Source organism: Panthera tigris, chromosome C1, assembly GCF_018350195.1.
Source record: "Panthera tigris isolate Pti1 chromosome C1, P.tigris_Pti1_mat1.1, whole genome shotgun sequence".
Classification (NCBI taxonomy): Eukaryota; Metazoa; Chordata; class Mammalia; order Carnivora; family Felidae; genus Panthera; species Panthera tigris.
Genome location: NC_056667.1, coordinates 85,546,370 through 85,572,251, shown reverse-complemented (window position 1 = coordinate 85,572,251; position 25,882 = coordinate 85,546,370). Strand labels below are relative to the sequence as shown.

Sequence of the window (25,882 nt, the reverse complement as noted above, 5' to 3'; positions counted from 1 at the left end):
GCTTCAGATTCTGTGTTTCCCTCTCTCTGCCCTTCTGCTTGTATTCTCTCTCAAAAAAAAACAAAACAAAAAAAAAAAGAAAAGAAAATGGCTTGTTAGATTGAAGTTCTCTTCCTGTTCAAGACTAAGTAGATGTGTTTTTCTCAAACTTCTTTCTCTCCCTTCCTCTGAAACTTTATTCCCATCAGTTATTCTTTCTTCTTTATGTTCAGTCTGTCTTAATATGCTTCTCCCGTGAACCTGAAACCATATTTAGGTATTGTCTCTTCTGAAAACTCTCTCCTTTAATTTTTTTTTTTTTTATGTTTATTCATTTTTGAGACAGAGACAGAGTGCAAGTCGGGGAGGGGCAGAGAGAGGGAGACACAGAATCTGAAGCAGGCTCCAGGCTCTGAGCTGTCAGCACAGAGCCTGATGCAGGACCTGAGTCGAAGTCAGATGCTCAACTGACTGAGCCACCCAGGCACCCCAAAATTCTCCACTTTTAAACATCTTTTCTCCATAGTTACTATTCTCTTATTTATCCAAAGTTTTTGAAAAAGCAGCATACTTTTATTGTCCCTGCTTCACTCATGTCTCATACTCCTGTGAGCTGATTTCCATTCCTCTGAAATATTTGTTTGTTGAGCAGTTATTTAATAGCTGAGAATGCCAGAGGATACTTTTCAATTCTTACCTGTTTTACTGCTTTTGACATACTTGCTCACTCCTTGAAGCTGGCTCTTAAGACATGACTTTTTCTTAGTTTTATTTGTACTTTTCCATTTTTCTCAGTCCCTTTTGTAAACCCTATTTCTCTGTTCTTTCTTTAAATGTTAATGTGTGTGTGTGTGTGTGTGTGTGTGTGTGTGTGTGTGTGTGTTTGTGTGTGTTTAAGATTTTGTTTTCTTAAGATTTTGTTTACACATTCTACTTCTGGCCTGTACTTTTCTATTTTTTTTTTTTTTGACTAGGTAATACATTGTATGGTATAAAATTAAAAAGATATTAGGGGTGCCTAGGTGACTCAGTTGATTAAGGGTCCCAACCCTTGATTTTGGCCCAGGTCATGATCTCACAGTTTGTGTGATCAAGCCCCATGTAGGGCTCTGTGCTGATAGCATAGAGTCTGCTTAGGATTCTCTCTCTCTTTGCCTACTTAGGATTCTCCTCTCTCTTTGCCCCTCCCCTAGTCTCTCTTTCTCTCTCAAAATAAATAAACATTTAAAAAAGAATTTAAAAGATACTAAATGGTATATACATTGCAATATTTCTAGCCCAGTTCCCCTCCATAGAGGCAGTTATTACTAATTTTTCATGTATCCTTCCAGGAATACCCAAAAGTAATTTTAATTTTGAGTTTTTACCTTGCCCTCCTTATACAAAACCTGCCAACTTAAAGCAAGAAGCTTTAAACATTGCTTTCAACTTAAAGCAATGAATTTTTTGAGTTTTACCTTCATTTTCATGGAGGAGATTAGGGCTGATGCTATACAAAAACTGGCTAATGAGTCATTTGATAATGTATAATATAAATTTAAAATTATTTGTTAAATTATACTGCTTTTCCCCCCTGCCCCTTCCCTGACTCTTACTAGATTCCATGCTTCTATAGCACTTAATGATGTGGTTAGATAATTCCCCACTAGACATTATAAGCCACAGGACAGGGGCCATGTATGTCTCATTCAGCACTATTTGCCGACAACAAGCATAGAGGTTGGCTTGGAGGTTGTGTATAGGAAATATTCTTTGGGGCACCTGGGTGGCTCAGTCAGTTGAACGTCTGACTTCGGCTCAGGGCATGATCTCACAGATTGTGAGTTTGAGCCCCGTGTCGGGCTCTGTGCTGACAGCTCGGAGCCTGGAGCCTGCTTCAGGTCCTGTGACTCCCTCCTCTGCCCCTCCCTACTCATGCTCTGTCTCTCTCTCCCTCAAAAATAAATAAACATTAAAAAATTTTTAAAAAAAGAAATATTCTTTGAGTAAATAAATAAACAAGTAGGTAAATTAAGACTAATACCAGTTTCTTACTACTTTTATTATCTCTTCCCTTTTTTACATTTTTTTTCAAAAGGATCAGCTATTTGGTTATAATGGAGTGTTTGGGGTGTATGTGTACAGTTATGCATATGTGGATACTTTTTTTTTTAATACTGTGTTTCAATTAGATAATGAAATGTTTCTTAAGTAATAAATATGGAGTGATACATGATAGAAGTCTTGAGAAGAGTGGGGTTTTCTGTTGTTGAATCATAAAGTATTGAATAGGATTTAAAATTACTGCTAGCATTAAGCTAGTCACGTGATTTTTTAAATTTTTTTTAAGAAATGTTATAAGTTCAGTGAGTGATGGGCATTGATGAGGGCACCTGTGGGTTGAGCACTGGGTGTTATATGGAAACCAATTTGACAATAAATTTCATATTAAAAAAAAGATGTTAGAAGTTCAGGAAAAACGTTTTCTTCAGTTTTCAGTAATCATGTGTATGTCTTAGATATATGTGAATATAAATGTTCTACCACTGATAAGTTTTCTGGGCTCATGAAATTAAAGGAAGTTATATGCAAATGAATGATTAAGAAAAAATATAAAAGTGAAAATAAAGAGAACACTTTTTATCTGTAAAAACGTCGTTGTCATTGGGAACTTCTGGAACATCTCTGCAAAGATATGCAGAGAAAGGGAAGGGATCTTTTTTCAAGAACAGATTCTAGTTAAGTATTAAGAAATAGTTATCTGAGTTGGAACTATAGCCTTTATCTTCAAATGCTTAATCATTTGCTCATTTACTCTTTTGCTTGACAGATATTGAGTACCAGATAACGCTTCTATTATAGCAGTCCTTGTAACATTTGACTTCTAATATAATCTTTATAGCTCAAACTTCTCAGTATGTAAGAAACAGTATTTGTCTATGCATCCACTTTTATTATATTTGAATTACATATTATTCCACGGGAAATCAGTTAATAAGATTCATGACTTTGCATAATAGTTTGTAACCACTGCCATATGACCACTGGCACACCAGTTCACTCTCTGTACTTACATGCTGCCACCCATTAAGGTCAGCCTCCTGGGTTTATTCTTTAGAGTTGAACTTCAGGGAATTGGTTCACAAAGCAGTTTGTGTTGAGGCTTCCTATATACTTAGAATTCTTTTCTCTCCCCTGGATCTCTGCCTTTTTAGCAGGAAGTAGGAAATACAGTTGTTATTTATTTATTTATTTTCTTATTTATTTATTTTAGAGAAAAAATGAGTGGGGAAGAGGTGCAGAGGGAGAGAAAGAGAATCTTAAGCAGGCTTCATGCTCAGCACGGAGCTTGACGTGGGGCCCATCCCATGATTCTAGGATCATGACCCGAGCCAAAACCAAGAGTCTAACACTCAACCGACTCACCCAGGCACCCCAGAAATACAGTTTTCAATCAATCTTTCCTGCAATTATATAGGAATGTTTGCTGGTTCTGTAAATGACTGAATCTTAATTTTCTATTATTTCTCATTGAAGTTACCTTTTATTTTAGCCAGAGTCCTATAGGTTTTCCTATGGAAAATTTAATTAAACCCAAATTACCATGTATGTTTATAGTTATTATTTAATATATTCATCTTTATTAGTATGTTTATGAAGTAAGACTCGTAGAAACATGTTCTCTGTTCATTCTACAGTATTCTGCCTGGTCTGTTAGACTCAGATTTAGATAAATTTAAAATGCAGAAAGTCTCAGATGTTAGGAGGTCTACCTCCTCTTGGGATATTAAGATAGCCCCAAAGACAGAGTTTAATTGCAACATGTTATAGAGTGCTAGCTCACTGATGAGCCCTATTCAGTGATCTATGTATGGATGTCTGGATGGTTGCCAAAATTTGCACCAGCCCCAGACAGAGATTAGTGTGTGTGTGTGTGTGTGTGTATGTGTGTAAATGGTCACCTGCTGTCTCATTTTGAAATTGGACTTAAATCTGTAGGAAGAGTTCTACGGAAGAAAATTGATTCTTGCTGATAGAGAAGAAGTGGAACAAGAAGCAGATAATATTTTAAAGGATGCCGATATCTGTGATATTGCATTCCTTGTGGTTGGTGATCCATTTGGGTAAGTCAAAGCAGATATTTTAATTTATTTGCTTGTTTTTAACTCGGTAAGAATTATTCCATTTAAAACTTTTACTTGCCAGGTCCTAATAAAGGACTGTGTTTACCTAGGTTCTAAAATCTCATAAACTTTCATTATCTTTGAGATTAGTGAAGAAAATCTGCTTGATAAGGATGTCATCATATGTAACTCTTACATTGGTTATTAAGGGTCTGTTCTAAAGTTTGTATCATTGCTTTTGCTATTCTTTTAGAAGATAACTTAGGACATCAAATGACCTAACTAGTATATCATTATTAATAAGTTTATTACATTATCAAGAGTTATAGCTGCTATTTATTTTTCAGGTAAATTGCAAACATCTTCTGATTCCTTTATCCTAGGCTTTTTTTTTTTTTCTTTTTTAATCACTTCATATTTATCAACATTGTCACTTTACTTGCCTTGAATTTAAAAATCTGTCAAGCCTCAGATTTCAATTTCTTATATCCCTTGGGAGCTCTGTTCTTTCCCCATTACTAAAAAGATGGGTTTCTACTTGTCTAGTCAAGCATCATCAATCTCTAATGTCAAGCAAAACAGAGGAGTTCTTTGTCTCCAGCTGGTGACCCAAGATTTATGTCACAGATTTAAGGAACATAAGGACAATTAAAGCACTATGAACTCACCACCAAGGATGTTTTTCAAAAAGAATGGAGTTACATGTGCATGTGTCTGTCAAAAAAAAAAAAGTAATTTACATCAGTATGGTATGCCAGACATTATGTTTCCTTATTATGCTTGGTTGCAAATGACATTGTATAATCACACATTTAAAAATAACAGTTTGTTTTAGCCTATGACATTGTTTTCTGTAAGTCTTCCTCCAAATTAGCAGTACCTATTTTTCCTTTATTTATTTCTTTTAGCCAGAAAATAGTAAAATAAAATAAAGGTGATGAAAAATTCTATGTATAAAATGTCTTGAAACTCTTGTAGGATTTTCTCATTAGTGCACTGGATTCCTGCCAAAATTCCATATTTTTTTATAGTGACACCTTCTGAACTCACCAAACTTTCTTACTTGATGGTATAACAATTCTTACAGTCACCTAAAAGAGTATCTCAGAGTTACTTTTGACTTCCATGGCATCTAGTCACTGACAGAGCCCAATAAACCAGTGCTGCTCAATGTGAGGTTTATAGACTGGTCCCAGCCCACAAATGTTCTAGTCCATGATGAGAACTACAGAAATTGAGAGTAAGCATTTAGAAATTCTATAGCAGTTTTTAGAAGTAATTTTATCTCTGCTGAATCTCATAATTATAATTTGGAGCTTATATTTTGTATTTTATATTTTATTTTCCTAATCATTAATTTTGATTGCATTTTACAAAACTATTGTTCCATGACCATTTAGAACTTAAAGTATTGACCTTTTACTAGTTAGTATGAGAAGCACTGCTTTTGACCTTTCTTTTTGTTAACCAAATTTTTTTAAATCTTTTTTATTCCCTAGTTTAATATAGTAGCCTTTTGTCTGTTCCAGGTACAGATTCTTATTTCATTACCTATGTTGTAGTCAAATTTATATATGTGAAACCACAATTTGAAAATCTTACTTGAGCTCAAAGTGTAGTAGCTCTGTCTGTTGGCCAGACATGAAAGGTACTGTCCAGCCTGCCCTTCTAACTGTATTTGGTTTTCTTGTACTAGTTTGCCCACACTCATGCCAACCAGTTTGTTCTTCCACCATCATCTTGATTTCTCATTCTATACATCTGTTCAAACTCTTCCCTGCATCTATAATACCTTTTGGTATATTTCTGATTGTCAGAGTCCAGCCATCTTTTGAAGCCTAACTCAGACATCATATTCTCAGTGATGCAGTCTTTTATTACCCAGATGAGAAGTTCTGTTCCTAACTGCTAAAGTATTATTCATATGAGTTTTCATACATTGCCTCACAATGTATTTTTTTAATAAATATATACCTCTACCTTTTATATTTGTAGGCTGTCCTTCACAATTTTATTTCCCTAGTTTCCCTCACAATATAGTAGATATCAATGAAATATTAATGGAAAGAGTTGTTTAATATTTTGCCTGGGGTCACAAAGGAAGATGAGGCATATCTTAGACTGACATTTCTCCATTCAATAAATATCTTTGGAACACTTATATCATGACAGGCACTCCTACATGCTAGATATATGTTAGATGATAAAACACGGGCTTCACAGTTTAGTAAGGGAGGCTGACATCAATGAAAGAAAAAATAACAAATTTAAAATTTTGATAGGCCTGTCAAGGAAAAAAAGGACTCACAGGAATAGGCTAATTTGTGCAGGGTATATGGAAAATCCTTTTTGTTGAGGTAATATTTAAACAGGTGTCTGAAAGATGAAAGGAATAGCTGAAGGGAAGAACATTGTAAGCAGATGGAACAGCAAGAATGTATTCAAACACCTAGAAGGCCAAAGTGACTGGAGTAGCAGGGAGAGGGAATGAGAGGGAGTTAAAGAAGTAAGTGAGACCCAGATCTTGTAAGGCCTTGGTGGGGGTAGGGTTTTGTTTGAAGTACTCTGGCACATCTTTGGTGGTTTTTAAGCAGGAAAGAATCACAGTCTGATTGACATTCTTAAATGACCATTCTAAATGCTTGCATGAAGGGATTTAGGGAGACAGGGTGGCTCTGGTAGAAGACAGAAAAAGGCAAACTGGGAAGAATTTAGAAGGAGGAATGCCAGTATTATGTATGTAGGTGAGGAAAAGGAAAGAAGCAAGTTTTCCAGAATTCTGGCTTTAGTGACTGAGTAGTTGATAGTGCCAGTTCTTGAAATGATGAAAACTTGTAGGGGAAAACAAGAATTGGTTCTGGAAATGTTTTAAATTTGAGATGTCATGTAGGCAATTTGATATCTGCTACTTGAGCTCAAGGGGTTTTCTTGGATGTGTGGCTTTTGAATTCATGAGTATATATGGGGTGGGAGAGAGGGAGAGATATGGTGTTTAAAGCTAGAGAAACGGATGAAATCACTTTACTTTTTTAATTTTTTTAATGTTTATTTATTTTTGACAGAGAGAGACAGACACAGAGCATGAGTGGGGGAGGGGCAGAGAGAGAGGGAGACACAGAATCCAAAGCAGGCTCCAGGCTCTGAGCTGTCAGCACAGAGCCTAACGCGGAGCTCGAACTCACGGACTGTGAGATCATGACCTGAGCTGAAGTCGGACGCTCAACCGACTGAGCCACCCAGGCGTCCCTGAAATCACTTTAGAAAAGAACAAGGGGAAAAGAAGAAGACCTAGGATCAAGCCTTAGGAAACTTGTATTTCGTGGTCTGTCAAGAGCCAGAGGAGGAAGAAAACCAAGAGTGTGTTGTCACAGAAGCCAAGAAAAGAGATACTTTAGAGAGGAAAGACTGGTGAACTCTGATACTCTGCTGAAAGATTAGGTTGAGGATGAGGATAGAAAAGTGTAAATTAAAAGGCAAAGAGTTTGGAGTTTTTCTATGGTGGTTTTATGGAGGAGTTGGTGCTTGAGCTGGGTCTGTGTAGAATTCAGTAGGTGGAAATTGTGGAGGAGGTCTGTGGGACTTAGGGGGTAGAAGGGAGAATTCCACATACATGAAAAATTGAGGCCTAGAGAAAGTGCCTCGATGCTGTTACTACCCTGCTCAAAAACCTTGAGTAGACACTGAAGTTGACTTCATGGCCTAAGTCTTTTAATAGTCTATGTACTTTCTTCTTTGGTTACTCTTTGTTTTTATTGTGCTAGAGTCAGATTGTACAGTTTTGCCATTTTGTAAGTGCTTTTGCAGTATTTATCTACCATGTTTTTGCTGCTCATACTTTTTCCTTAAAATAGACTTTTCTTGCCAATTTGTTTCTTTTGTTACCAATTTATTGACATTTAATTGGCATAACAGCACTGTGTAAGTCTAAGGTAAACAGTGAAATGACTTGACTCATATTTTGAATGGATTACCTCAGTAAGTTTAGTTAACATCCATCATACAAAAAAGAGAAAGAAAAAAACATTTTTTCCTTGTGATGAGAGACTTTAAGATCTACTCTCTTAACAACTTTCAGATACACTGTACAGCAGTGTCAACTGTAGTCATCCCCAGTTTCTTTTCAGTAAAATAGTAGATTCTTTAAGACCCAGCTCAGATGCCACCTCTTCCATGAGTCCTCCATTATTTTATTCAGGAATGAGGGCAGCCTTTTTTTTTTTTTTTTTTTTAAACTCCTGGGCAATTAATTTGCTCTATGTCATTGACCAATAATCATGCATAATCTTACATTCAGATTTGTGTAATAATTACTGTACCTTGGTTATTTTTAATTTACCCACTGGATTACTATTGAGATATGGTAGTTGCAGACAGAATGGTGGGGAATGTGTACATTTTCATTGGGCCTTGAAGAATTAGGATTTGTGTGCATTAAATGCATAAACCTGGAAGAAAATACGGAATGCAGCAAAGCACCAAAATTCTTCCTTATGTACAACCACAAAAATTTTTTATTTTTAAATCCCTTTCCCCTTATCTGAATATAAACTTTGAAAAGTACTTAATCTCAAATTCTTCATTCTAATATTTTTTAAATTGTGATAAGGTTTATATAACATAATATTAACCATTTTAAGCATTTTTAAGTGTGCAGTTCAATGACATTAAGTACATTCACACTGTTGTGCAGCCATCACCATCATCCACTCTTAAATTTTGAAAGAAGGTAATTGAAAGTCAGTTAAGTCAGTTGATATAGTTCTCATCTTTTCCTTTTTATCCAGGTTACTGATAGGAATGTGGAAGTTAATCACGTAAAGAATGTAAATGACTCTAAAAAAAATTGTATGTCAATAGATCTGACCCAGTCATGTGAGCAATGACAGTCTTAAGCTTTCTATCCCCATAAAGAATTTAGTTGACCAAGGTCACAATTAAACTAATTTTAATGGTGATTCCATTTTGTTATTCCATTCTTTATTTTAGTATGCTCTGTAGTCGTGTATATTTTATAAGCAATGAACACAATTTTTTTTATCCTTATGTTGTGTGCCTTTTCCTTCATGGCACACACATACATAAAAACATATCTTTTTATTCACTTGTCTTCTATTTGCTTTAATGTAGGTCATTTGATCTTTATCCATTCCATGCAATGGATGTGCTTGGCATCTAGTAGCTATTCAATAAATGTCAACGTTATTATCATTAGTCCATTTATTTCTCCAATATAAGTAAAGCTGCCGTGTATGGATTAATGTATATGACCCTTTTCCCCTCCTTCCATTCTCTCATCCCTACATTTTGGATTTTTTTTCTCCAAAAAGTTTATAATACCAAAGAAAAAAAAATCAAAAGTTTTGAACATGGATATTTTCAAGCATGTATTGTCAAATTACTTTTCAAAGGACTGTACCAATTTATAATGCTTCCAGTAGTTTATGAGAACATCACTTTCAGCATATCATTACAAATGTTAATGAACTTTCAGATCACAAGCCATAGCACTGTCAAATGTGGCAGTACTGTATCTGCAAACTAATGTTATTATAAAATAAACATACCAAGTCTTACACATTTATTTTTTTTAATTTTTTTTTTAACCTTTATTTATTTTTGAGACAGAGAGAGACAGAGCATGAATGGGGGAGGGGCAGAGAGAGAAGGAGACACAGAATCAGAAGCAGGCTCCAGGCTCTGAGCCATCAGCCTAGAGCCCGACGTGGGGCTTGAACTCACGGACCACGAGATCGTGACCTGAGCTGAAGTCGGACGCTTAACCAACTGAGCCACCCAGGCGCCCCAAGTCTTACACATTTAAATTGGTCACCTTTATGTTCTTTATTTTATTGATTCCATTGATCAGAACATTCTTGAATCTCTTTTGAAATTGCTTTCAGAGCAATTCCAAGTAATAAGAATATTATTAAGATAAATTTATTACTATTTCTGGGCACGTGGCTCCATCCAAAATCATATATACATACGTATACACACGTGATTTTGGATAGAGCCATGTGCCCAGAAGTAGTAATAAATTTGTCTTTACACACACACACACACACACACTTTTCCAGTCACCACAATGAAGCATTTTCATGATTCGTGATCTAGAAGGAATGCCCAATATGATGGTTTAAACTTGTGTTTCAAGCCAGTTTTTTCTTTTGCATGAAGCAGTATAATTTGGGTAATCATGATGATAAAATACCAATTTTTTCATAGCAGAAATCTGAGGCACTCATTTAATCACATTCATGGCAGTTTCACAAAATCAGATCACTTTGTCAGGTCATTAAATCTTCATAGTATACCAACCACATCTGGTCATTTTAAATGAAGTTGTGGTAAAGAGAGATATGATTTTAAACCAGGTTTTCTTTCTGCTCATCTATTCAAATAACTCACCAAGTAACTAATTCAATATTCTTTAATCTTAGTGTTAAGTAGTGAAATGCTGTTGAAGATGATATTAAAAACATTCTTTATAACTGTCATTTATATTATTTTTTAAAAGCTTGCTCTAAATCAAATTAATGATTGTTTTTCATACTAGTTTTTATTTTATGTGTGATTAAAAACAGGCTTCCCTGGTGGGCATTTGTTAATCTGTTTCTGACTGCCTCATGGGGTGAAAGCCCTTGATCTTCCTACTTGGTATGCATTGACCAGTTGACAGGTTCTGCTGGTTTGTATGTAGTTTCTCAAACATGCTAATGTTGCTTTCCCCAGCAGGACCTGGAGTTTTCATCCAGGGGAAAAAGGCTTTTAATAATGCAGTTCTAAATTGATGTGGGGTTACATTTCATAGTACCCATACTTACATTTACATATATTCTCTCTCCACCAAAGTCTCACCTTATCATAATCATTAGATTTGTCTCAACAAAGGAAAGGCAACAGGCAGAATGTGCACTCACATACACATGCACACATACAGTTATATACAGTAACCAGACTGAGAACAGTTATAAATAAAATAAAATCACTGCTAGGCAAATGTAAAATGCAACTATGATTATGTCAGATAGAACCCTAATATAAAGGCAGAAATTGATAGCCTATAAAAATGTTCTTTATCATCTGTTCTGTAGTATTTCAAAATATAAAAAAAGAAACCTTCAAAATAGAGCAGAAAGTATAGAGTAGGTCTAGTTGTGCCATCATTTAGAACTCAGAGCAGTCATTTTAAGAGTTTAAAGGGGTCCTAAGACCAAAAAGTTTGAGAATTCCTGCTCAGGAGTTCACTTGCTGAACTTCCATTCCACAGATGTGTTTGCAGGTATTAAAGGGACAAAAGAGTAAGTACAACTTCCCTTTTTCTCTGTAGCTACCAAGGCTGCTCTAAAAGGGTAACAAGTGCAGTTTAGCACCGTGAAGGGCATGTGTAGACTGAACACTTTTCTTGTCAGAAAGCCCCCAGATTGAGGAAAAGCAGCCCCCATAACCCTTTGATTGGCTTGAACTCATGAAATATTATACCTTTACTGTCTTAAAAAGTCAGTGTTACTTTAATCCAACCTGATCTTTTCCCACTACAGGGCTACCACACACAGCGATCTTATTCTGAGAGCAACAAAACTGGGAATCTCTTACCGAGTTATTCACAATGCTTCCATAATGAATGCTGTAGGCTGCTGTGGTTTACAGGTAATGCTACGAAGATTTTTTTCTTAATGGTAGTTAGCAAAAGTGTTTTAGAAAACTACAAATTGCAGGTAGATTTTGTTATATTTCATGAATTTTAAGATGTTATTTTATGTAATACATCAATGTGTACTAAATTTTTAAATATTAAATATTTTATACTATTTCCCTAGAACTTAGATCTTTTTCCCCCTCATTGAATAGACCACTGAAATTAGCTACAGAAAGACTTTAATCTTATATCCAACTTTCACATACAAAACCAGGGAAATTTAATCTAATTAAATTGGTTCTGTATTCCTAAAGCCTTTTCACACTCTTCCAAATAACTTACTCTGCATCGCTGATGCATATTTTTCCATATGGTTATTATTTTCTGTCCCATCACGAGCATCGTGATACCGCATTTCTTAAAGGAATCTGTAAAAGAGCCAAAAGCCAATCATATTAGGCTTTTAAGCCACCTATGTAATTATCTCAGTGTATTGGTTATTTTTAACCCAGCAGTCTTAGTTTTGAGGAGTTAAAAGAGTGCTCCATAACTGTTTCTGGGGTTTTCTTCCAAGCTGCTGAAGTTTGGTATCTTGTGTTCTGATGTTCACACATATATGATCTATGGCAACTGTGACTGCTCATGGCCAACAGTGGTTTTAAGACTTAATTCCTTGTTAGGACTTATTCCTATTTCAGATATATTTTAATAGAAAAAAACGTACATCTTAGAATCTGTGAAATGAGATATCCCCAGTGTGTCTTCCTGGAAAGCATAATTTAAAATAGATATTTACAACAAGAAGATACATTTACATTGGAACACCAGTCTGTGTCTGTTGCTTTAGAGGTGTCTTTATTTTCTGCGTTACCTAGGAAGAATATCTCAATTTAATTGACATGCTAGCCAGTCATCTCAGAAATATTGCCTTTGGTTCTGAAGAATCAGAGAAAAGATATAAATGATTCACCTTTTAGTATTCATTACTTGCACTTAGTTATTACATTTAAATTGGCAAAGAATTTTGCTCTCTTTTGTCTTCTAATAAAATGCATACTTAAAAACCTTGCCAATTCAAGGCCTTTTTGCACTTTTTTTTTAAAGTTTATTTATTTTGAAAGAGAGAGAGTGTTTGTGCACCTGTGCTCACGTAGGGGAGGGGGCAAGAGAGAGGGAGAGAGAATCTCAAGGAGGCCAGGCTCTATCTCGTGAACCATGAGATCATGACCTGAGCTGAGATCAAGAGTCCAATGATTAACTGACTGAGCCAGCCAGGCGCCCCTCTTTTTTACACTTTTAAAAACCCTCTTGAACATTCCTGTGCTGGAGTAAGTGAATGGAATTTCCTGATTCATAGTCCAGTATTCTTCCTGTAGACCATGTACTTTTTAAGAACTGATGGTTGCCAGGAGAAAGGAAAAAAAGAGAAGAATAAATTAATCATGTGATACACAAAGATGTGTAATAAACCTTAAGCTAATGGAGTATATATATATTTGTCATATTGGTTTTATTTTGATTTCTGGTGAGGAAAGTTACCTAGCCCCTTTCCATCATATTTTGGTCTAAATTATCATGACTTATCATTTAAAGTTTTTTGCTTCTTTCTAAACATAAAACTTTTCAAAAGATTTTTGTCTTCATCACATGCATATCTGTTATTCAGACTGGCAGGAACGAAATTAGGGTGACCCTGTTCTCCTCCTGATCCTCTAGGCTGATAGACAGGTACAGTGTTATTGTTCTCATGTCTGAAATAGGTGAAGGTATTTGAGAGGAAATTTACTGTGAGAATTGACAGTCTCCATAGAAGCCCTTAAGATCATATCCATATTACATAGATTATTTTTAACAATTCAGCTTTCTCTCAGTTTTATATAGGATTTTTCTGGGCAGCTACAAAGCATTGTTTCCCCATCTTGGTTCTATTCTCTAATCTGGGTATGAAAATGACTTACTACTTGTGTGAAAAACAGGAAGTGCCTTTTTAGGTTCTGCCTTAGGTATTTGATGAAATTTCTATGAAACTATACTTTTTGTACCACCCAAGTTATTTATATTCTAGGAGAAAGAGGTAATTACTCTTTCTAAGTGTTCTAAGATAAAAGGCATTAAAAATACAGTCATTATATTCATGGCACTTTTACATTTTAAAACAAATGTATAGATACCCTGCATAATACCTAAGGTTTTCAAAGTCCCCTTCCTTATAGTAGCTGCTCTTTTTCTTCTAAGTATTTAGGGTTAGCATTTATGGGAAAAACAATAACTTAACACGAGTGGTTCTCAGACTTTAGTATTCATGAGAATTACTTAGAGGGCTTATAAAAGAGATTGCTGGCCTTCCCCTGAAATTTTCAGATATAGTAGATCTGGGGTGGGGGTGGGTGTCTAAGAATTTGCATTTCTAGCAAATTCTCAGGTGATGCTGAAGTTGCTAGTACATTTTGAATATCACCAAACTAGACAGATAAAAACTTTCTTAGAAAGTTAATGAACTTGTGCTTTTTTTTTTTTTTAGCATGGCATAATTGAAAGAGTAGATTTCAGTTCTCAGAAATATGTTTGCTAAATGTAGAATGTTAACAGGTTACCTTGCCATGCCATCTTGCTCAATTTTTTAAAAGGGAAGTGGGCACCACTTTCGAAAGAGATTCTGTCATCTCTGTGAAAGCTTTCCCATGAGTTCAAAAACAGCCATCAAGTTATTGAACAGAAGTACTGTTTTGGGTAATGTGACAGACCTGAATAGTATATGTTTTACAACGTTTTTACCTTAGGTTAAAGAGTAGCAGTATGGAATTCCTAACCTGGAAATAATGGGCACAGATTTTTTTAAGCCTATCAGTTTGTTAGCCCCTTTTGAACCTATCTTATCATTGTTTTCTAAAGCAGCATAGAGAGCTCAGAATCAACTACTGAGTATTTTTCATCAACTTTGTAGTTTATTAACTAGACTCTTGATTATCAGTATTTTTTTTTCAATGTTTATTTATTTTTGAGAGACAGAGCATAAGTAGGGAAGGGGCAGAGAGAGGGGGAGACACAGAATTCAAAGCAGGCTCCAGGCTCTGAGCTGTCAGCACAGAGTCCAACGTGGGGCCCAAACCCATGAACCGCGAGATCATGACCTGGGCCGAAGTCGGACACCCAACTGACTGAGCCACCCAGGCGCCCCTTGATTATCAGTATTAATGAAGGTAAGTAGGTGTGTAGACTAACACTTCAAAACACAGTTGATACACATTCTATTATAGGCATGCCATAAAATAGTTTTTTTTATTGCAAACCCCATATTCCTATGAAAATGTTTCTTGTTAAAGGGAATGTGTAGTAAAGGCTACCAAGTTAGACATCATTAAGAGGTTTAGTGATCCATTTATTCAACAAATATTGTTTGCCTATTTATTATTTGCTTGCCTTGGATATGCTGATAAACCTGTCTAACAAGGTCTCTGCTTTCAAAGAGCTTACATTCTAGTAGGAAGGAGAGGCAATAACAACCATAAAATAAACATCAGGTAGTGGGAAGTATAAGAAATTCAAGTAGACTGATATATGTTAGAGATTTGGCTGGGTCTCTGTTGTAATTGGGTGGTCAAAGGAGGCATCTCTAAAGTGGTGTTACTTAAGATTAGATATGAATCAAGAAAGAATGAACATATTCCAGTCAAAGGGAATGGTTTGTGCAAAGACTCTAAAGTGGAAATGACCTTGGCTCATTGAAGGAACCAAAGAAGGGCTTATTGGAGAGTAGCAGGCTGGAGAAAAGTGGTCTGAGGTCAGATAGGTAGATAGGGTTGGATCACTAGGCTCTCTAATCCAACATCAGCCATTTGGATTTTATTTGTAGTGAATTGATCATGTAGCAGAGTGTGATTAGGTTTAATTTACTTCAGACTCTGAAGTCTTTCCTTTTGTCTTGTGAAGAATTAGTAGTCCTGGCATAGATATTAATTACATGTATGTTAAGTGAAAGAAGTTTGACACAGAAGACTATATATTGTAGGATTTTGTTTATATGAAATGTCCAGAAAAAGCAAATCTGTAAGATAGAAAGTAGTTAGTGGTTGGCTGGGGTTGAGAACAGGTATTACTTATAAATGGACATATGGAATCTGATTGAAGTGATAAAAATTTTCTAAAACTACATGTGGTTGCACAATTCGGTAAGTTTACTAAAAATTGAATGTACATTTGTAATGGGTGAATGTTACAGTATGTGCGTTATGTATCAATAAAGTAGTTTAAAAAATGAATTATAAGAGGTTTGCTAAATGAACAGTAAGGCAGATACCTTCCCAACACAGGGAACTATACAGTTAAAGAGAGTCATGAAGCACTTTGGAATCTTCGAGGTATTATAGAAATACACAGACACCAATGAATACATACATATGTACCACAGAAACCTTGGTTACCTAGAGATTAATTAACACAAGACTGAGAATATATATGTTGGGTAAAAACTGACTATATATTGAGTAGAACTGGTAAAGAAAAAGTAATAATAGAAAAGGTTGAGTTTAATTGCAGATTAAAAGTTCTTGGTTTTACTTTTGCTCAGGCAGTAATTAAGGAGTCCTCTAACTTCTCTGGATCTCAGGTTTCCTAACTGTAAGGGGATGTGGGGACAGGGAGGAACACTGGACATGATCAATGGTTTTCAAAGTGTACCAGGATTTATGAAGCTGCTTCAGCAATTCTGCAGAAATTGAAGTACTTGAGACCAAATAGCAATGAATAAATCCCCAGGGAGCCTTGATCTTTAACCCTGTTGATGTTTTATTTAAGAATTTATTTGGAAAAAAAGACTTGGCACTAAAAAGTATGGAGAATACTAACTGAGATCAATTCTAATGTCCTCTAGATTTAGAAGCCAAAAAACCTGGCCTGTTTTCTAACTTCAGGCAAAGGTTACCTTAACCAAGATACATTAGATGCTCAGATTTTCATTGAGTAAATCTTAGGTTTTTTCCCAATTCAAATACTAGTTATAAACATATAAACTTTAAAATCATGTTATTTGAAATTCCTAAGTAACACTTGTGAAATTTGTATTTTGAGGATTTTTCTAATCAAAGGAAAATCCATTTATTTGTGTAGAGCCAGGTAAGTTGGTTGTATTTAGGCATTCCTGAATGAAATATCAGGGATTTTTCTCACTACAGAGACGGCAAGAACAGAGTCCTTTTCTTGAATTCTTAAGGTTAAACATTTGGCACCTTAGTCATGCAGAACCAGAATTGTTTTCATTTACCATTGTCTCTGCTTTAGAAAAAAACTGTTTTTAAAAAATATTTTTATTTTTCTTGATGATAAGTGACATATATACTCACAGAAAATTAGGAGAATATAGTAAGTATAAGGAAGAAAATATAAGCACCTGAAGTCCCACTACCTGGAAGTAACCATAGTTAGTTACTAGTTTGGTATATTTCCTTTCAGTCTTTTTTTTAATGTTTATTTATTTATTTTGAGAGAGAGAGAGAGAGAGAGAGAGCAGGGGAGGGGCAGAGAGAGAGGGAGACAGAGAATCCCAAGCAGGCTCCATCCACCCTATCAGCACAGAGTCCTATACGGGACTTGATCACATGAATTGTAAGATCATGACCTGAGCCGAAATCGAGAGTCAGACCCTTAACCAGCTGAGCCACCCAGGCGCCCCTCTTTCAGTCTTTTTATTCAATTCTTACCTGGATACATTGGCCTGAAGATGACAGGCCAAAGAAAGAAGAAATTACAAATTCTGGCACACTTTCTTTATGTGGTATTTATCATTTCTTGTTAGTCATTTGTGTGATAGAATGAATCTTTTTTTTAAAATTTGGTGACTAAAATGGTTTTGAGACATTTTAAAGGACAGATAAATGAGACAGTTCAGTGAAACCAGGTAGCAATGATTTCTGCATAAAAACTGCATTATCAGTTGCAGCTGACTTCAGGGAAAAGATTGTATAATTTTCTCATCATTACGAAATGCTTCCACTTTCTCTGGCTGTTGCATGAGTGACCTTGATTATTGCCATATGTTCCTCTGTTTATATAATACATTTCTACTTTGGAAAATATGTATATTACTTTTAAAAAGTAACAACTCATTTCCTTCCTTTTTTTCATAGCACAAGACTCATTGTGATAATCAGCATTGTTTTGACCTTGTAGTAGTTCTTACTGTTAGTTTTCAAAAGCATTGAATTGATTTCATTGTTGTCCAGGGACTAATGTAGAAATGATAAAGTCTAACCTTGTACAGTGAATACTAAACTAGGTAATAAGGGGATCCACACTCTACACTGCCACGTAACCTTAGAAGAACGCATCTGAGGAAGCTTCCTGTTCTTTTAGTCACTTTGGAATTATTTTGACCACCTGCGGAATCATGGGCATATTAAAAATGTTTTTCTTTCCATTTCCACTGGAACTGTTTTTAGTCAATATTTTAATAGCCATCTTCTCTCCCACTTAATAGTTTTATTTTTAAATTGCAGATATGATTGTACCATTCTTCTACTTGCACAATCCTGATACATCGTCATCCCATACAGAATATTCAGTTACTTTATGTGTTTACGTGTTGGGCACATAAACTTCCTGATTTACTCATCTTCACATCTCCCTTTGTGCTTTATCACAGTGCCAAAACATATAATCAATATGCAACAAATATTTGCTGAGTTGAATTGCTTATTTATTTACTTATCCTTCCCACCCCAGCCCAAGTTGGTTTATTTTTGGAATTATGTACTTTAAATTAAAATTCTTTCGTTTAATTCATATGTGGATTCTCTCATTTATGTGTGATAACATAAATTTTATAGCTCTTTGGTCTTCAACTTTATGTATCTTGTATACAGTGGGCATGTGCATAATTTTTCTTAGTGTCAGCAAAATCAGTGTTACATAAATGTTAAGCAAAACGCATGTGGAGATTAAAAAAAACAACTCCCAAGACCAATATTCTGTATAGAAAACTAGTAACTCTTGATTATGTGGTTTGTGGTGTGTTTTTTGACATCTTTGCTGGCTCAGCTTTCTTTTACCTCACAGATTTAAGTGATCTGATTTAGGATTCATGTTTATATATGAAAGATACATGTGGGGCTTCACAGAGTTGTTTTTAAAAAAATTTTTTTTTAATGTTTATTTTATTTTTGAGAGAGAGAGAGAGAGAGAGAGAGGGAGAGAGAGAGAGAGAGAGCACAAGCGGGGGAAGGGCAGAGAGAGAGGGAGACACAGAATCCGAAGCAGGCTCCAGGTTCCGAGCTGTCAGAACAGAGCCCGACATGGGGCTTGAACTCACAAACCGCGAGATCATGACCTGAGCCGAAGTCGGCGCTTAACCAACTGAGCCACCCAGGTGCCCCACAGAGTTCTTAATAGCAAGTTAAATTTTCTGATTTTTCTGTATGTTGAGAAGATATTTTTTAACTTAGAAAATCACAAACTATTTTTTGTTTGTTTATTTTGAGGCAGGGGGCGGAAAGAGGGAAAGAGAATCCCAGGCAGGCTTGCACTGTCAGCACAGAGCCCAACATGAGGCTGGATTCCATGACCATGGGATCGCGACCTGAGGCAAGAGTCGGACAGTCAACCGACTGAGCCACACAGGCACCCCAGTCACAAACTGTTTTTTATTTGAATGTAGAATGACAAAAGTATTAAATCCTAATTATAAAAATGGATTTTACAAAGCATTCTGTGCTTCTGAAAGGAAGGAGACATTGGTGGCAGTGCGATGAGTTAGAAGATTATTAAGGTCATTCAGGCAAGTGGCATTAAGGACTCAAACTAAGGTAGTGATAAAAGAAATGAAGTCAGTTCTAGGTATATTATGGAGCTGGCATTGACAGGAATTGGCACATGGTAAAGCTGTCGGGAATTAAGAGATACTTGTTAGAGGCAAGTCGGGCAATAGCTATTTCTAGATAATTGCTTAATGCCATGCTAAATATTGCCCAACAGTTCCCACCTCTGTTAAGTTGTTCCTACCATCTTGTTCTTCCCCCAAGATCAAGTTCCCCCATCTTTTCCACCCTTTAAGGCCCAGCCTATATCCTGTCTTCAGGAGTTGTCTTCAGGTGCTTTCCAAGTGGGAGTAATGCTGAACTCCTTCAGTACTGTCTATGTCTCATTTTTTAGAATTATTATTTACTACCTAATATTGATCTTTCTTATGCATCTTCTTGCTTTAACTAGATATTGCTTTATATGTTAATTAGATCATTTTGAGTTTTTATCTTCAACAGATAAAAACACGATCCAATATCAAGTTGGATAAATTGCTTTCTTTATAACTTGCTTCAGATTAAAACAAACAAGCAAAAAGACCTTTGTTTATCTACTGTTCTTAGAAAACAGCTCTTTTTATGGTCTCTAAATTTAGATTTGCATCAATACTGTTTTGGGGGAAAATGATCACAGTACAAAGGCTAACATGTATAAGACAGAGCTTAGACTTCTGCAGCCTCAGTTCTTGACACTGTTTTACTCCAGTTTCTTTTATGGTTTACTGGCAAGTCCTTGGATTGTGAAACATGGCACTGATCTTTCTGTTCTTTGAGGGACTGACATCTTAAATGGTGAAACTCTTTGCATAATGTTCCAGAACTCATTGAAGAAGTTTGCAGCACAACCATGGGAATGGTTACAGTCTATAAATCAGGGTCCTAGAAAGCAGTGCTTATGTGAGGCTTTCTTTTAATCCCCCAAATTAGACAATTCCAAGAAGCTTTTCTACAGCATGCTGCAGCTAGTGTTTATATGTGACTAGCATCTCAATTCTCTCAGAAATCATCTATCCCTTTCTTTCTGAATGAAGAATTTACCTTCATGAGTATATTTCCATGACTCTTAAAATATTGAAGGCCCATTTAGAGTGTTTATATATGGTTGCATACGTAATTTTCTTTAACCTCAATAGTTTTATTTTTTACAGAGTAATAGCAATATTTCAAAGTCTGATCAGAGATGCCAAAAATCCCTTTTAGAATGTAAACTGTTGAACTTATCAGAGCTAAATCATAAACTTATTTTCAAATATTTGGTAATATTTTTGAGCTCATTCCAGTAAAGAAAGCAGTTGGATTATAGCAAGACACAGCATTTTAGACCATTTTTATGTCATCATTATAAACATATTATTATATCATCAAATCCCTAACATTTATTGTTTTTACTGTGTGCAATGTATTAGGCATTCTACACACTTTATGTCATTTAATCCTTTAACAAATCACATTATTAGGTTTATAGTTATGCGCATTTTCCCGGGGAGTTTCTCTTGAAAGTCAGGAAGGTTATTTGTCCACGGTGGCCCATCTATTAATGTTTATTTATTTTTGAGAGAGACAGAGACAGAATGTGAGTGGGTTAGGGGCAGAGAGAGAGGGAGACACAGAATCGGAAGCAGGCTCCAGGCTCTGAGCTGTCAGCACAGAGCCTGACGCGGGGCTCGAACTCACGAGCCATGAGATCATGACCTGAGCCAAAGTCAGACGCTCAACCGACTGAGCCACCCAGGCACCCCATGGTGACCCATCTATTAAGAACCAGCGCTGTGACTTCAGAGCTCTTGCCTGCTCTGTGAGGTATATGCAAGACTGCATTCTCCATGAGGGCCAGAGCTCGGATTGGCTTCTCACTTTATACCTGTGCATAGCATAATGTGTGGCACATAGTGGATGATCTAGAATAAATATCTTTTAGATAAATTTGCCTCTCATAGAACAATAACAGTAGCAGAACCCCCACCCCCAGCCCCACCCCAGCAGGGCTAGGCCTATCTCTTGCAGCTTGGGTGAATGTATTCCAGGAATCCCACATTGGAACACATTGGAACTCATCAGCTGGATGCATTTTTCACAGAGAAACATTATATACGTGGCAAGAAGATTCATGACTCTGAATTCCTGCAGTTACATGGCTCTTGCTATACTGATCTGAGAATTTGCCAGGGGATGGCATGGCTTCCATAGATCTTTTTTAGACAGTTTGCAAGTGGACTTTGAGAATAAAGCTCATTGGTAGGTGAGTTGGAAGTTGTGGCCGTGTGAGGAACCTGATGAGCTTTCCCTTAAGAACTCAAAGTCACCATTAAGAGTGTCAGTTACAGGTTTTAGGCCTCAGTGTACAAAAAGTGAGAAAATTTGAGCTTTCCTGGGGTGGAGGGATAGAGGGCCTTGAATGCTCCAGCTTTTCTGTTTCTGTTCTTTCTGCCTCCCCCTTAACCTCTTGCAGCAGCTTCTGAAAACTGATTGGAGAAGCCTCAGGATGATAATCCCTTCTGCAGACCAGTTCTTCATTTGAAAAATGAAAAACCTTGGGCTTAGAAAAGTTCAGTACTGTCCTGTGCACAGTTTGTGGCAGAGGACTAGACTTGATTTCCTGTGTCTAGTGCTTTCCAGCTCTTATAAATTGTTTCAAGCACTGTTTCAATTGAATAATTAAATCTTTACCTAACAACTTTAGTTTTATGTTTTACCATGTATTAAGTCTTTGAATTTAATTGTCCTTTGCACAGTGACTAGATAAGAACTAATATTAGCATATTACTTCACAGTTTGAATAACTTTTTACATGTTTACAACCCCATGAGTAGGAAAGACAGTATGTTTTTACTATCCCTATTTTAGAGATTTAGAAGGAACAATGTCACACAGCTACCAAGTTGCAGAACTAGGATTCAGAACTGAGTTTTCTTAGCATAAGATGTGGAGTTGGGCTCACTTCAGTGAGCTGTGTAGCCAGACTGGAAGCACACTGGAACAAAGCAAGCCTCTTGGTTGTGTGATGGCCAAGTGGGGTGGGTAGGCCACTTGGGAAAGGAGGAGGTTTGGGCAAACCTTCATTGAATTCTATAGTGAGGAATCAAATCGTGGGTAAAGTAAGGGGGTAGGGTTTAAGAAATAGCTGCAGCGAGTATAGTGTCTGAATTGTCCTGAGCTGCCATGGTGGAAAGGAGCATTTCTTGGACCTGTTTGAGTCTTTTTCATTACTCACTAGCTGTGAGACCCTGGGCAGGTGAGCTTGATGTTTCTGAGCCTTGGTGGTCTGTAGTGTGAGGATAATAAAATTAACCTAGTGAACAGTCCCTGCTCTGACTGCTCAAAAGTCTTTGTTTATTTCCTTCTGGGTTCTGTTTCAGTATTTTTAGCAACTACATAGCTAAATCGTGAACTGGTTACATATGTTGCTATACTGAATGCTGAACTACTAGGAGCACTACTGTAAAGGGCATCAGAGAGACACCAGCTGCTGTGGACCAAAGAGAACATGTATTTTGTAAGAGATTTGATCCCCCACTCATCTCAAGTCTGGGTCTCACTTTATGTTTTGGTTGTTAACTTTGAAAGAGTAAGCAGTGAATTGTTCTATCATTAATTAATGTTTTTACTTTTTCTAGTTGTATAAGTTTGGAGAGACGGTTTCTATTGTTTTTTGGACAGACACTTGGAGACCAGAAAGCTTCTTTGACAAAGTAAAGAAGAACAGACAAAACGGCATGCACACGTTATGCTTACTAGGTGAGGGCTTTGGAGTTTCCTTAAAGTCACAATATGGAGTCGTCGTATTATTCTCATTTTGATTTTGTGTTCAGGTAAAGCTGTTCTGTGCATAACTAGCTAGAGGTTAAGGAACGACCTGGTCTAGCTGCTCTGTGTGCCACATACTTCTCTTACTCTCAGGGAGATAACGCATTTTCTGCTCCAAATACCACCTGGCTATTCCCTTGTGTATACCATAATTCATGCTACTCCCTTCTTATGCCCTCATGAATCCACTCCAGCATTCTATTATCTTACCCGTTTATCCATCAAAACCCTGTTCTTGTCAGTTTACTGCAATTCAGCAGACCTGTATTAAGCATTTATTCTTACCAAGTGCCATCCTTTGTCTTCCTAGAGATGTTTTTTGAATACCACAGTATTGATATCAGAATCACAGAATTACAGATCTGAGAGAGACTCTGAAGATCATGTTATTGAAGCCCATTTTACAGATGAAGTTGAGGCCCAGAGATATTTAATCATTTTCCCACTGTGTCACCCAGTTTATCAGTGGTGGAATTGGTAGAATCCAGATAACCTGTCATTCACAGCTTTTTACTATATCATGCTGCACTTTACGCCCATTGTAGAGTTAGGGTTTTTTGGAATACTAAGGAAGTATTAGACATGCGTCCTGCCCTCAGGGTTTTGAAATTTAGTTGCTATGTACACAAAAGTTTAAAGAACAATTAAGTTCTGTTGTATGAAGAGGCAGGAAGGACAAACCAGAACTTTGGCTCTCGATTTCTCTTTCTAAGAGCTTCCCCCTTTTCTTGGCTTTCCTGGGAAAAGACAAACAAGGCTAAACAATATATCTTCCTTGCTTCGTTAACAAAAACAGGAACAAGGTGTGAAGTATAAGATATGATTTCAAATCCTCAAACCGTACGTCTCATCATTTAATCATCTGGAATGCTCATCATTTAAATTAGTATATATTTATTGAATGCCTGCTGTGGTCCAGACCCTGTAGGGATTAGTGAGAATATACCATGTTAGGATACTACAGAGAATTTAAAATTTACTTGAAAAGACCAGATGTATATGATGTAATTAAAGATTAACAAAATATAGTAATAACTATATAGATATTTCAAAGAACAAAGAGCTTTTGAGGGGAAGTTAACATAGGCTTTATGAAGGAGTTGGGACTTATGTTACTTCAGGGGTAGTTTAAGATAGGCTGGTGTGTGGGTAATAGTAGAGCCACATGAATAAATTGATTCAGTAGACTTTTATGGAATATCTATTGGGTACTTTGCATTATGCAGGGTGCTGGCACTAAGGTGAAAAGGAGATGCTTACCTTTAGCAAGTAGAAGTAGAAAGGAATAATTCTGGCCTGTGTGAAGGCAAGGGAGAAGTAGTAAGACTGGTCTGGCTTGATATTAAATATTTCATAATGTAGTCTTATGTTCGATCAAAAAGCATTTGCCTGTAAAAATTCTCCCCAGCCCTCTTCATACTTAAAACCAGGTTCTATAGAGCAGATCATTTAAAAAGTTAAAATACTAAAAACTCACAACATTTCAGAACCTCAAGGTGAATGAACTAAATGAATGTGTTGAATTTTTAAAAATCTTGCAGGTACCATATAAAGGAAGTCTACGTCTGTTAATTGTATTGCAGGCCATTTTCAATAACTGATATTGCATTTTTTCTTATATGTGCTAGACAAATGGAAAAATTAAATAATGGTATTTCGAACCTGAAAGGTACATTCACCACCGGTTCCAAGAACATTTACAAATACTTACAAGGGCTTAACCTCTGCTGTATTTTCCTAGGAAACTCTTTAGTCTCCTTCATAAGAAAAACTTTGATAATCACTTAGGAAAGCTGTAGAAATCCAACAAAAAGACCCTTCAGTTGCAGTGTATTTATTTTTGCAAAAGCAGACTTTGGCTGAACCATTTGTTTTTAGCATGTAGAACAGGAAGCAGCTGTTGCTCTTGCTGTTGTATACTGAGTTCCTGTGAGGATGTGGAGTGATTGTGCTTTTTTACCTTTTACCAAACTGTTTGGCTGAGCATCAGTGATTAAGAAGTAAAAGGAATCAAGGATTTGTGACACTTGCATTTCAAGCTTCATGAGAGCAGAGATTATGTGTGTTCTGGCCTCTGTGGTAGCCCCATACCTGGCAGTCAGTGCTTGGGAAAGCGCTGTTTATGAATATTGGGTATTAAAGGGTTTATTTATAAGTTATTAGACATGTCTTAACCATTCACAAGAGAGCAAAGGTTTCTTTTCAAAATGTGGTGAAAGTTTTCTTCTGTTACATTACATGCATTAGAGCTTACGTTCTAGTGTCCGAAAAATAGGTTAAGAATAGGAACATAAGAAGACTTCTCAGTTGGGTCTATGCACTTACCAGCTAGTAGAAATGAACACAAAGATTTGGATTAGCTGTTTGGTAGTATATATGCCAATATTTATCTGACTCTTTCCTGTGTCTTCTTTTCCAAGAGGAAATTAGATGCTTTCAGGATGGTCTTAGGGCCAACCTCATGTTTGTTTTCTAACTAATGACCTTTACACACCACAAGCTTCCATTCTTCTGTATATTTCTATAAAAAAGTAGATGGATACAAGTGTGACGGAAGAATGACATGA

General features: G+C 36.3%; 1 protein-coding gene across 20 annotated transcripts in view; it reads left to right on the top strand.

Moving 5' to 3' along the window:
- Positions 1–25,882, top strand: part of DPH5 (diphthamide biosynthesis 5) — an 86,442-nt gene that overhangs the window by 5,324 nt on the left and 55,236 nt on the right. For all 20 annotated transcript variants that reach the window (XR_006221742.1, XR_006221743.1, XR_006221741.1 and 17 more), the window contains 3 exons: positions 3,958–4,082; positions 11,624–11,732; positions 23,126–23,246. Coding sequence is in view for 11 of the 20 variants with exons in the window: in XM_042998011.1 (XP_042853945.1) it covers positions 3,958–4,082; positions 11,624–11,732; positions 23,126–23,246 (355 nt within the window). In the remaining 9 variants the exon portion in view is untranslated. The remainder of the gene's footprint in view (positions 1–3,957; positions 4,083–11,623; positions 11,733–23,125; positions 23,247–25,882) is intronic.